Raw genomic sequence first — 12879 nt, forward strand, 5'->3', positions numbered from 1 at the left:
GTCACCTACTGTCAGCAGTTGTAAATCAGCACAGCCTCACTGTGCCTTCCACCAGCTGAGCTTCTGGCCCATTGGACAGGCATGCAAATGCCAGAAACAAGAGTTGGTAATTTTATCTTTTTTTTTTCCCCTGGCTGATCAAATCACTTTGAGCTGTTGCCTGAAAGCAGGTTCAGTTTTCCTTTGGGAAATAAGACTCACAATCAGCCTCTTCCTCTCTCCCTTGCTACCTCTGTGGTCCCCTCGCTTTGTGCTGGCTGGCTCAGGGATGCTGCGGAGGCTCCGCCCAGCATCCAGTCCCTCATCTTTGAAACACCTTGAATTCAAGGGTTCATTTCAAAGCTGCCTTTCAGCATTTCAAAACAAGCCCATGTCCCAGACAAAGAGACCAAGCCAGCCAGCATTTGGAGCCTCTTTGTGCAGTGTGTGTCACAGTTTTAAATAGATTTGCCCTGCTTGGATTGGTTCTGGTTGGAAAGCGAGCACTGAAATGAGAGGTCATAGGGGAGAGTTACTATGGTAATTGAGTAGTATCACCAGTAGTTTTGCTCTTATGATCATTAAAGCACATAATAATAGACAAACAACAGTGGTTAAAGCAAGCAGGTAGGATTACTATGTTCTTTTGTCAGAAGTATATAATGTCTTGTAGTCAGTTTTAAAGACTTCTCAACTCCAAATCCACCCAGTAGTCACCTGCTGAGTAATTTTGTATGCCTAATCTCTAGCCCTTAACTACAAGCTTTCTGCTAATTTGAGGCAAATGGGTATTTTTGACACTAAATAGGGCAGTAAAGAATCCCTGACCTAGAAAAACTCCATTCCAAGGCACTGAGAGCAGAAAAATATTCTTTCAGCATCCCTGTGAGACCTTTGGAATGACGTAAAATAGCTTTGACTAAACTGTGTTGCAGCCTTCGATTAATGGTTTGCAGAAACTTGCTGAACATCACTACTACAACTTCCCCCATAAAACTTGTCACTTCAGATTGCCATCAGCCACCACAACAATAATCATTTCATGCCTATTGCTAATTGCAAGCACAGCTGAGGCTCAGCAGGGTGCCCTTGCACAGTCCCAGGCCTTTATACCAGCCTCAATCTGTTGTATGGCACTTGTTCACACACAAAAAAACTACCAGTAAAGGCAGAAAGAGGCAGAGTCACAGGTTCCTTGTAATCCCTCTGCTACCCTGCTGACAACCCAGCCCTATAAGCATTCCTGGTTTTGTCCCACTCTTTACAAAAGCTGAAGTGACCTTAAGCTACTAGTAGTATGTAAGCTTTTGAATGAAGAATACAGCTCCTTCAGGTGCCTTAAGAAGCAGTGTTGCATCTGGCTTATGAGATTCTGTTTGCAGCACCCCTGCAGTGAGCTGTGGCTTCCTGTAACATGTAAAATATGAGTGTGAACTCAAGGTTCATGGCAAGGAACAGGAGGTCATGTTTCCATTCATCTCACACTAAAGAAGATGGGGGTATGCAGATGTTCCTGGGTATGTGTAATGACACCACCTCCCAGAAAGTGCAGGAACCCAGCACAGGGATGGCTTTTGATAAAATGTGCTGCATTCAGTGTGCTACTTGCAGATTTATTCATACCAATTTTTACAATTTATGTATTCAGAGACAAACTTGCTATTTCAGAAACTTATTGATCATGTTTTTGCATTCAAAAAAAAAAAAAAGAAGGCAGAGGGCTGGGGAACAAGGAAGCTTATTGCTCAAGCTGGTTGGGGTGTCAGATGGGAAGCCATGGAAGTGCACCTTTTGTAATGCTCCAGCTCCTCTAATACCCATCCTAGTGCATCCCAGCCAGCCCATGGCCCACCTCATCTGTGCAGCCTAGCACCCAGCAATGAGGGTTGCTGTGAAAGACAGGAGAACAGGAAAGCTAACCTGAAAGAGGGATTGACTTCCTGTCTGTACAAATACAGTATCTGCTTGCAGTGACTGGGCTCTGAGAATACCCAAAGAGTGCCTGCATTTCCTCTGCTGGAGGCTGGGTCATGGTGTGCAGCCATGGGGCTGTATTTTGCCTCTGATGCAGCCCTGCTCCTTTCCCTGCTAACATCCTGCTGGATGAGTGGTACCCACCATGCATCCACGAGGATGCAACCTCCACAGCCTGTCCTCACTCTGTGCTCCCAGACTGAGTGTAAATTGTCCCCTAGGTGAGGGACAGGAATGCCAGCAGCACCAGTAATGTGTGTGTACTACAGTGAGTTATATGTGGGCTTTTGTCCCTGGGCCTGGACCATCAGTGAGGTCTATTCGTTCTTTGCAACCAGACGTGAGGAGTTTTTTTCAGAAAATATATTTATGGTATTTGCTTTGGTGTGCCCATGCCACAGCTGTGCTGCAGCTCCAGAAATGTGCCTGAAATGTGTTGCAAGCCCCTTGGCAAAGCCCCAAAGTTCAGTATTTGGGCTGTGACCTCTGCACCTTGTCTTTGGGGACAAGCCACAAGGCTGGAGCCAGATCCCCAAGGGGACCCTATGTCCCCAGCATGGACCCCACTGCCCTTGGGGAAAGCAAGGTGGCCAGTGTCCCCACAGGACCACTCTGTTCTCTTTTGTCTGAGATGATCACGTTTCTGTTTAGGAGCATTTGGCTTTGTTGTTGTTTTTTTAATAACATAATCATATGCAAATGTTATCTTCTTTGGTAGGTTAGTCATGAATCAGAGGGCTTGTGCGTCTTATAGCACATCAACACTAGTGATAGCTAAAGGGAACATTTAATTTATGGGCTAACTTATTTTTATGAATATGCAGGGCTTAAATTCAGCAGTTGGTGTGTGCTCTATGAAGTGACGTGACGGTTTTGTGTATCAAGATCAATGAATTAGACTTTGTCTTTTTCTCGTAAAGCAGAAAGAAAGTCTTTGGAGTAAGTTGGCTTTGAGAAAGAGAGCTCCTTTCATGCAGCTGAGCACTACGCCTGGCTGAGCCCTTGTCAGCCGGTGCTCAACAGGGGAGGGGTGTGATTCACATTTGGTTCCAAGGAGTTTGCATCTCCCCAGAACCCAGAGTGTTGAAGTGCCCTCCAGAAACACAGAAAAACATTTCGTTTTGCTTACTCTGAAGGTCTTGCAGCAGCAAAGTCACCTTGCCAATAACCTCCAGGCAGAGGTTGTAATTTCTGTTTGGGATCACACAGCCATGTGGGCATGTGTGGCGTTGGACAGACAGAAATGGCAGGACCTGCCCTTGCTAGGGACTTCTCATCTCATGTAGAGTTGATACAAACACCCAGCAGATTGTTCTGTGGAAGATGGGAGGCAGCAGGGGAAGGGAGAGGGTGTGTGTATGTAACACACGGTTGTGCCCTTCCTCTGGGGGTTCTGATTTGAAGAGATAGCAGAAGGAGAAGGAGGTGTTTGGCTGACCTGGGCATCCATGTGCCAGCGCAGCCCTGGATCACAGCTAATGTCACCCAAGACCATGACTCAGTTAAGCACTGATTGCAGAAAAGCAGCATTATGAACATTAACAATTTCTCTGTTTTGCCTGCGTGGGTCTGCAGCATTTCACAGGAACCCAGGCAGAGCCTCCAGTGACAGCAGTTGCTCTGTGCTACCCCACCACCAGCTGGGTGCTGGCTGTCCTGGGTCAAGGTACCCAGGGTATCAGGGGATATTTAGGGATGCTCTGACTTCTCAGACTAGTCTGAGGGATTGGAAGGTATGAAGCCCCACCAGACCTTCATGTCTCCTATTCTTGTCAGGTCCACACCAGCTACCTAGGTTGCTTCACTCACTGTTCAACCCCAGTCTGATGCCAGGACCTCAGGTGACAGCTGAGAGCTCCTGCTTGCCAGTCTCAGTCTCATCCAAGCTCTTGCCAGCTTTCCGTCCTGGAGATGAAGGGTCAGGAGAATCTCTGCCACAAGTTGCACAAAGTGTAAGCATTGAGCATGAGGTCACCACGTGCCATTTCTTTGGTGACTCTTTCATCTCCTTGTTTCCTCCATTTTATAAAGAGGTGGTGTAGAAATTAAAGTAGAGGAACATCATTGGGGTTGGGGGGAAAACCCTTCCCCGTGCAGCTCCCAGGTGTGCTGCCATACAGTACAGGGATGTGTGTTGAGCACATATTTTTGTGGTGTAGGGCTGGTTTAGCTTAGACTTGTTTGTTTGCTTTGGTAAGCCTCATGCTAACTTGTGGGTGCCAGTGTTAAAGGATGGAGGGTAACAAATCAATGGCCTCAGTTTTGCAATTACAGAATGTTCGGTTGTCTCCATGCCCCTGCTGTGCTGACAGCTTCCTCAGCCAGCAAGAAAAGGGCATGTTCTGTGTCAGAGACCCCCGACCTGAGGGAGCAGTGAGGGAGGCAGCAAGACCTGAGTTGGACTGGTGTGAGGTTTCAGGCTTGTTGGGAGGCAGCTGCATCCCAGACTAACTTGGATGGTGCTCTGTGAGGATTTTCATAAACTGGTCTGGTGGAGTTTCTTTAGTATTTTAACTGGTTCTAGATTAATTGCATCTGGTCTACAGTATGGGATTTGATCTCTGCGTGTAAGAGAGATCACAAGAAGGATGCAACTGTGCATACAGAGGTGTGATGGGTTTTTGCCTGCTTTGTAACTACGCCTTGTGCTGAGCACTGCAGGGAGGTTGTGTGGTTCCCCACCCACCCCTGGCCCTTACTTTTCCTCCTCTCGAGGGCTTGCTGCTCATCTGTGTGGCATCAGACATGCCCTGTCAGCCCTGCGTGAGCAAGGCGCTGATCCACAGCCCATCGGAGCCTTCCTGCACTGCAGGAATGGCAGGCTGCTGCCACACTGCTGCGAGCCTTTTTCACAGACAAGCAGCACAGTTTCAGCCCCTGGAGGGGCCCTGTGAGTTCAGCAGCTTGAAACAAGCTGATTGCTGCTTTTCCATCTTTCATAATTGTAAGGGTGAAACCAGAGCATTTCCTACGCAGCCTGGGCAGACACCCGTAGGTGCTTACATCCTTCCCCCTCTGCCAAACCTTGCCCCGCATGAGCCTCCCCTCTGTTCACCCTCAGGGACCCAGACTCAGCCTGTGGCTGTTTATGATTTAGTTTGAAGACGGTAAGTAACCTGAGTGTGGGACTGACACCCTTAAAGGCAGGACTGTGCTCTCAGTTGTGGGGGAAACAGGTTGAAACATGGCTTGAGCCTAACACACATCACTGCTGGCAAGTGCCATCAATGGCAAAATCAGATTACAAAACCTTGCAGCACTACTGGTGGCCGTTACCCTCCTAATAAGTTCATTGTTGTTGTTATTAAAATTTAAAAGCTCATGCATGGAAATTCTATGTAAGAGCAGATGCCTGTCTCCCCTCTCCGTTTGTGGCCCCCCATGATTGGGCTGGCAGGTGGGAAAGGTGGGTGTGAGGGGGTGCTGGGGGCACCCATGTCAGTCGGCACCGCACACAGCCCTGGCAGGGTTGCTAGAGAAGTCACGTCTCTCTTGCAGCAATGGTACACCAGCTCCATGAGTGTTGTATGCACTTGGCTGACAGACCGCATGGACCTGCAGCTCCACATCTACCAACTGAAAACTCTCATTAGGATAGTAAAGGTAAGCCACCTGAGGTGTTCTCAGTAGCCCTTGCTGTCGAGAGGAGCATGTATGTGTGCCTGCATGGGTGTGGCACGTGCTCTTTGGCAAGCTGTCACTGGCAGATAAATTAAGGTTTTGTTAAAATTCTTTAAAAGAATTAAGACAGCTGTGTCTATGGCAGCTAGCACTGGATAAACAGGAACTTCAAATGCATAGAGATGTAAAATACAGCTGTGCAAATAAAAACAAAGACTCTTTGCATTAAAAACAAAAACCAAACTCTCTTGCTATTTGACCTTATCTGTACAGTAAGTGCACCAAAATTAGCCTTTTTGTGGACAAATTAGCTGATCACACTAGTGAACTCTGGTGTTAAAATGGGTTAAATCAACCCAAAAGTTTTTAACACTGTTTTGCTAGAAACATTTAAGCCCAGCTATGGCTTGTGACTATTGTCAGAATGCATATAAGATTGTTCTCATAGTTAATTGAAGTTGTTTCTTTTACAATGGGTGTATATAATTAACTCTAAGAGATTGCAAAGGTGAGATAATATACCCTGAAAGTAGCATTATTTTTCCCTTAAGTGCACGTGCATGTGTATATGTGTGTGTGCATGCCTTGGACTAATGATAATTATTTCAGTGTGAAATCACAGTGGTTTACATGAAATAATAAGATCACAGAAGGGGGTAAATATATTTTTGATCATTTTAGGTTCTATCTAATGCTTTTTGGTCTAGTATTTTATAATGTTTATGGTCTTGCATGCAGTGAACACATTGAAGGCATGAATAAATTAAAACTGAAATGTATTAAATGTGCTTTTCATAACTGAAAACAACAGGCACAGACAGATTATTCCTACTTGTCAGCTAGCTGAAGAAAGATTTTTGCCTTGTGCTTTATTTATACCAATATTACATTCAGAAGCAGCTATAACAAAACCGAGGACTTTCTGAAATAGCCAAACAGTAAATTATTTCTATGCAGAGCACAGAGCAGAATTAAATGAACAACAAGACCAGAGTTTTATCTCACAGAGTCGAGAAGTTTTTAAACATAAATTCAAATAAGAGATGTTAATTGTAATAACAAGGGAAATATGGGAACTATGAAAATACAACTCCAGTTTGAGGTGAAGAAAGGGAGATTTAAGAAGTATATGCCCTGTGCTTGTATTTATACATCAATAATTTCTCCAGTATCCTGGACTTAGTTTATTTAATCCCTATACTGTAGGTAGGATTGCTTAATATGGAGCATTCCAGGAACGTGTAATCATGTCTGTGGATACAAGCGATAAACATCCTGCTGCTTGAAGAGAAATAACTGATATTAGAGGCAGGATGAACATATCCAGGAGCAAGGGAAGTTAGTTGGAGCAGAGCTCTTATATTGCTTTGATATCTTTTTAGACCCCAGCCCACCCTATGCAAAGCTCCCCAGAGCAGCCCCGCACATCCCTGCTTTGAAGCTGCCCAGCCCACAAAGGCAGGGCTGGAGTCACAGAGCTGTAATTTGTTGCCCAAGGCACCCTAAAGGGACCTCTGCCATGCCAGAGTGGTGGCCAGCAGAGATGCTTCTGCAGGACCTCATGCCTTCTGATCAACAAATCAATATGATTTCAGAGAAGCATCTTATGGTTTAAAATACACTCCACTCACACATTTCACAACTTTGACATTATACCCTACTTATACATTTTACTTACTTATCTTCTACTACCTAGACATATTACTCCACTTACACATCTTCTTACTTACTTATACCTTTCACAACTTTTACCTAATACAGTACTTACACATTTTACTTACTTATCTTATACTACCTATACATGTTACTCTACCTATACATTTTACAACTTATCCATAATACAGAACATACACATTTTGCAACTGCTGTGCATGAGTTCTCACATTGCTTGATTGGCTTTTCTATTTTGTCCATGAGCTCCACACACACTTTTCTGGTAACATGATTGGTTTTAATCCAGTGTGGCACAGTCCTTTTTTATCTATTCCTTGCTGTCTTGGTATTTAGTTTTTTAGCTTCTTCTTTCCCAATTCAGCACAGTTTACCTTTCAGTCTTTGATGAATTCCTGAGGGCTCTGACAGGTTGGGCTCCTGATCCAGGCAAGCAGCATCAAGATGATGACAGCAATAAAACCCATCCAGTGATCAGCAGCTAAGTTAGTCCAGAAAATCCAAACAATCCAACAAAGACCAGGAAACAGACATAAACCTGTCCCACCTGTCTTATTTCCCCTCGAACCTTCAGACTGGAGCTTAAAAACCCTCTTGGGGCTGATGTGCTGCAGCTGAAGGTGGAAAGGCCAGGTGAAGCTGGTGAGGGTAATTCCAGCCTGGTCCTACTCTGAGGGCTCTGGTAAAAATAATTAAAAAGGGTTTGGCTGGGGCACACTATCAAGGTTCACATACTTTACAACAGTTTCTGTGGCCTCTGCACTTCCCAGGTGATGCAAAATGTCCCCAGGGTTGGGATTTCCCTGGTATCCCAGCCTCTCCCATTAGTGCCCCCAAACCCACAGCTCATGGGCACAGGTTGACTCCTGCAGCAAAGCAGGGGAGCTGCTATTGGTCCTGACCTCTCCCTGTCTCCTTCCTCCACGCCTGTCTCCACTTCAGAAAACGTACCGGGATTTCCGATTGCAAGGCGTGCTGGACTCCACCTTGAACAGCAAAACCTACGAGACCATCCGGAACCGGCTGACAGTAGAGGAGGCCACAGCATCAGTGAGCGAGGGCGGGGGGCTCCAGGGCATCACCATGAAGGACAGCGATGAGGAAGATGAAGAGGACGACTAAGGAAGCTGGAGCACCGGCTGGGGGTTGCCTGGTATCCATGCATGTACCTCGTCTGTAACTCAGTTAGCCACATTAGGAATTTTTAGGTCAGCTCTAAATGCCCATGAGAAGTTTACCAATACAAATGCCATGTTAGCTGTGTGGTAATAAGATTAGCACCTCTCTTTGATTCATCAGTTTCCTAATTTCATATCTATATGTTCATAAGCAATATGGAGCACCATTGTTTAATACTGTTAATGGAAAAACTACATAGAAAACATGCTAGGTGTGTCCCTGTTATTAAAGTTTAAACAATGCTTCATTAATGTACTGTATATACATTGATGGTAAATTGTTGTGAAGATGAGTGACTCAAGTCCTTTCATTTCTTTGTTTCTCTTCTGTGGATGCCAACTGCTTAAAATTAATTTAAAAAACCATCTTTGTTTTTAAAAGAAAAACCAGGCAATTACAAATGATTTTTTGTTCTCTCTGTTCATTTAAAAACCAGAAAACAAACAAACCCAGACAGCCATTTGAATCATTCTGCATCCTTGTTAATGTACCAGAGGCTCTTCCCTTCAATATGCAGTTAACTCCATAGAGACTTCATCCCAAAGGATTAGTCATTCTAATTGCCACACCAGATTAGTCCTATCATTATGGATATATCATGCCACATTATAAGTCCAAAGCAGTTGTTTTATGTTGACGTTTGCTCCTCTAAATGTTGCATTTTTGTTTAAATTTCAAATAACTGTGTATGTACAAAGACAACTTTAATTACAATCTTAGACTCTACAAATGTGTTTATAATAATATATTGAATATTTATTTCCGTAGATTGTAGACATAATTTACAATTCCTCTGTTTCACAATGGTTTTTATATATGTCATGTACATTGCATTTTGACCAGTAACTGCATGTCCATCAGTTCCTTCTCCAACTTTTACTTTCTGTGTAAAATAGTGATCCATCTTGCTTTTTTTGCCTTATACAAGCCGACAGTTGTAAAAGTGTGAGAACTGTGGCTTCTCAATAAATAACTATTCAGATGTCCTAATAATAAATTATGGAGTCTTTTTATGTCTGCCTTAGAAAAAAAAACCAAACCAAGCTGAGATGTAAGAGCCCCCACCTCTCAGAATAAAGGCATTTTGTTTTCTCATGGGTGTTCTTTAGTTTATTAATTAAGAAGATGGTTTCCTGATTTGCTCCCCAAGGTCAGGATTGGGAGCACACAGTCTGTTCCCCAGGTACAAGGGTATTTCTGCTATGACTGCCACAGTTGTTTCCACCATTATCTGTGTTCTATGTCCTATGATTTGTCCCTGGACATCTAATTGATGTCTGCTGTGGTTCAGCTCCTGTTATTATATGGCCATCAGCCTTACCCAACACTTACCTTTCTTCAAAAGGCCTCAGTTTGTACTTTAACTTCTCCCAAAGCAGCCAGCTGCAGTAGTACTTAGACACACAGGGCAGAGACAAACCGTGAGTTGAAATTAAATTAAAGTCTGGTTTGATGGAAAACGTGTCTAATGAAAGCACACTTGAACCGGTTGCCCAGAGAGGTCATGGATGCCCCATCCCTGAAAGTGTTCAGTCAGACTGGATGGGGTTCTGAGCAACCTGGTCTAGTGGAAGGTGTCCCTGCCCATGGCAGGGGGCTTGGAACTAGATCATCTTTAAGGTCCTTTCCAACCCAGTCCATTCTGTGATTCTCTGTTAGGCTGAGAGTTTTCTGAGAGGTTTTGCAGTCCCTCCCTCCCATCAGCCGATTCACACCAGAACTGATTCCTGCTAGCCCAGGTCTCAGTCATTTGAGAGAGCAGCAGAAGAACTGGGGTGCTTTACCCCCAAACACAATGACCTGTTGCCAGCCTGGGAAACCAGGACAAATGTTCATCCCTCACAAATAAAAGATGGGCAAATAGAAAAACATCCTACCTGGATGAACCTTCCTGACATAATGAACAATTAAACTAAACCATCTTCCAGAGCCCAAAAGATGTGAGACCCGCCTGGACATATGGGAGGAGATTGGGACCTCTGGAACTGCCTGTGAAGAGGGTGTTGATTCCCAGATGGGGCTGGGATAATTATGGAGCCCAAAGCATATTCACCTGCAGTGCTGGATTTTTGGGTCCCTTCCCTCTGTGTCAGAGTTTAGCATCTGGCTGTGGAGGTGCTGTGTAGCCCCACCTGGCTGGCCACACCCTACACATTTAGCATCTACCTTTCCCAGGTGTCCTACATACACCACCCCCTTGGAACAGGGGCATTAGCAGGAGTGGGCAGTGGATGTGCACATTTAGCACATTTACATGTTGAGAAGCCATCTGATGCACCAGAATAGACAAATTTTGAGCCCTGTAGCCCAGCTGACTTGATTTTTGTCTTGCTCTGTGCTGCTGGTAAGAGGGAAGCATTGCCAGAAAAAGCTACTTCTGAAGACTTAGGCAGGTATCTGGTTTTGTGACCGCTGACACAGGAAGCTTTTCCCTCTTCTTACCCACCCTTCATATGTGCAACTACTTGGCCCGGAGTCAGCAGAGGAACTGGGATAGTAGAGTGTTTAAGTGTTTAAATGTTTAAGTGTTGAGTGTTTAAGTCATACAGAGTCTATCAAAACCAGTTCAGATGCCTCTGCATGTTTGTCACTGGGATGCGCACAAAAAACATCTATTCCTTGACCTCATTATGCTTGGAGCCTTCAATCCCACCGTGAAGCCCTCCCAGGACTTTCCTGACAAAGCAAGTCTCACAAGATACAAAGCAAGGAACAAACTGCAAGCATCACCTGGTCCCTTCTTTCTAGGTGGTTGAGACCCACTTGACACCCATACACATACTGATGCACACACGTGTTCATGCCTCTTTATCCTCTCCCTCAGCTGTCCCAAATATTTATGTGAAGGACAACAGCTCCAAGAGGAAGCCTTGGGAAAGCCTTACTGGGGTGGTCACAAGGCTGGTAGCAAAGAGTACTGAAGGACACCCAAATTTATAGTTCTGTTCCCAGTCAGGCAGAGCAGAGCTAGAGAAATAGCTTGATTCTGCTCTGGAAATGTCTCCCCTTGTTTTTTTAAACACAAAATATTTATTGGGTAAAAACACAGCCCACTTCCACCTGCCACCTTTCAAAATAGTGAGCCCTGCTCAGTTTTTTGAATGAGAGAGTGTGGGTGCAGCCTTCAGGAGATGCTCCTTGGCTGTGCATTGCTAATGCACATCGGTACCGCCCTGAAACAGCAGCAATTGGACACCCTTGACTGAGTGCCTCTGTCATGAGCAGTGACCCTATGGCCTGTGACAGCTTTTTGTGTCCTCAAACCCCAATAAAGCACCCCAGTGACTCCACAGCCCTGAGGCTTCACCACAGAACAGGGAGGCATTAACCAACTCACTGTTTTTCAAGCATTTGGACCCAAAAGATGAGCTTCAGGTTATGTACTTTAGTGTAAGGAGGGAGAAGATCTCGCATACAAGCATTGCTGCAAGGCAGCATTTAACCTCCCATTCCAGAGCCTGCAGCCTGTGGCTGAGCAAAGGAGTGCACTGCACCCTGATCCCCACTGCTTTTAACCCTGCATGTGGCTAGGGGGGTGCTGGCAGCCCAACCCTTTCCTAAATGGGTGCTGCACTGTGGTACCAGGGGTGGGAAGAGCCACCTCGGGTCAGTCCTGCAGAAACATCAAATCCAAAATTGTTTGGTTTTGCCTGAAAAATATCAATCTGGGTTCAAATCCCTCCTGGCCACAGATTACAGTCTGGACAGGGCTCAGCTCCTGCAGAGCAAAGCTACACCTTTGGCAGCACCTAAAAGGGCTTGTGGGAGTGCTGGCAAACATGGCCAAGGAATGCAAAGATCTGTTGCTGGTTCACTTCAACCCATTGCTGTGATGGAATGAGCTCCAACAGTCAAAGGACTTTCTGCCAGTACAACTGCACCTAGATGAAGAATCTGCCAGTACAGTTATGTCAATCCATTTGGGGAAAAGAGGAAAATTTCATTCTTCTGCCAGCAAAATTTTAAATGATAGATCAGGCCAAAACTTCTCTCATATTTACAGGGAAGTCCAGCGAAAATATCCTTTTTTTGACAGACTTACTTAAAGCATGTGGCATGGAGACTGAAAATGCTATCAACTATTTGACTGACAAGTGTCAGCAGCTGTTCATCCAATTTGTTTTATATTTCAGCAACTAACAGATTCTTTCCCCTCTGCTGTAATGCATGTCTTCTGGCCCATAGGCATCTTAGAAATTGCTTTTCTGCCTTTCTAGTGACCAAAACGTCAAAAATATTAGAAGACAATTTGTGTTCAGAAACATAAACAGGCACGCAACAAAGCAAAGATGATTTTGCCAATGTTCAGGCTGTGTTCTTTTTAAAAAGTCACAGCAAACCTAAGGCAAAAATTATTTCTCTAAGCTTTAAAAGAAAAAGCGAATGCAAAGCACATGATAAATCAGCACAGGTTAAACCATCAACTACCAAGGGGAAAAGCTGCTGTCTAATGGC

At 44.8% G+C, this 12879-nt stretch overlaps 1 protein-coding gene across 12 annotated transcripts in view; it reads left to right on the plus strand.

Annotated features, from left to right (window-relative positions):
- Positions 1-9519, plus strand: part of CADPS (calcium dependent secretion activator) — a 210514-nt gene extending 200995 nt beyond the window's left edge. For all 12 annotated transcript variants that reach the window (XM_042015159.1, XM_042015148.1, XM_042015248.1 and 9 more), the window contains 2 exons: positions 5452-5556; positions 8188-9519. In XM_042015159.1, coding sequence (XP_041871093.1) covers positions 5452-5556; positions 8188-8367 — 285 coding nt within the window. In that variant the 3' untranslated portion in view covers positions 8368-9519. The remainder of the gene's footprint in view (positions 1-5451; positions 5557-8187) is intronic.
- The last annotated feature ends 3360 nt before the right edge of the window (positions 9520-12879 follow it).

This window comes from Corvus kubaryi, unplaced genomic scaffold (genome assembly GCF_017639235.1).
Source record: "Corvus kubaryi isolate FWS band 111438036 unplaced genomic scaffold, C.kubaryi_AGA036_p1.0 136, whole genome shotgun sequence".
Classification (NCBI taxonomy): Eukaryota; Metazoa; Chordata; class Aves; order Passeriformes; family Corvidae; genus Corvus; species Corvus kubaryi.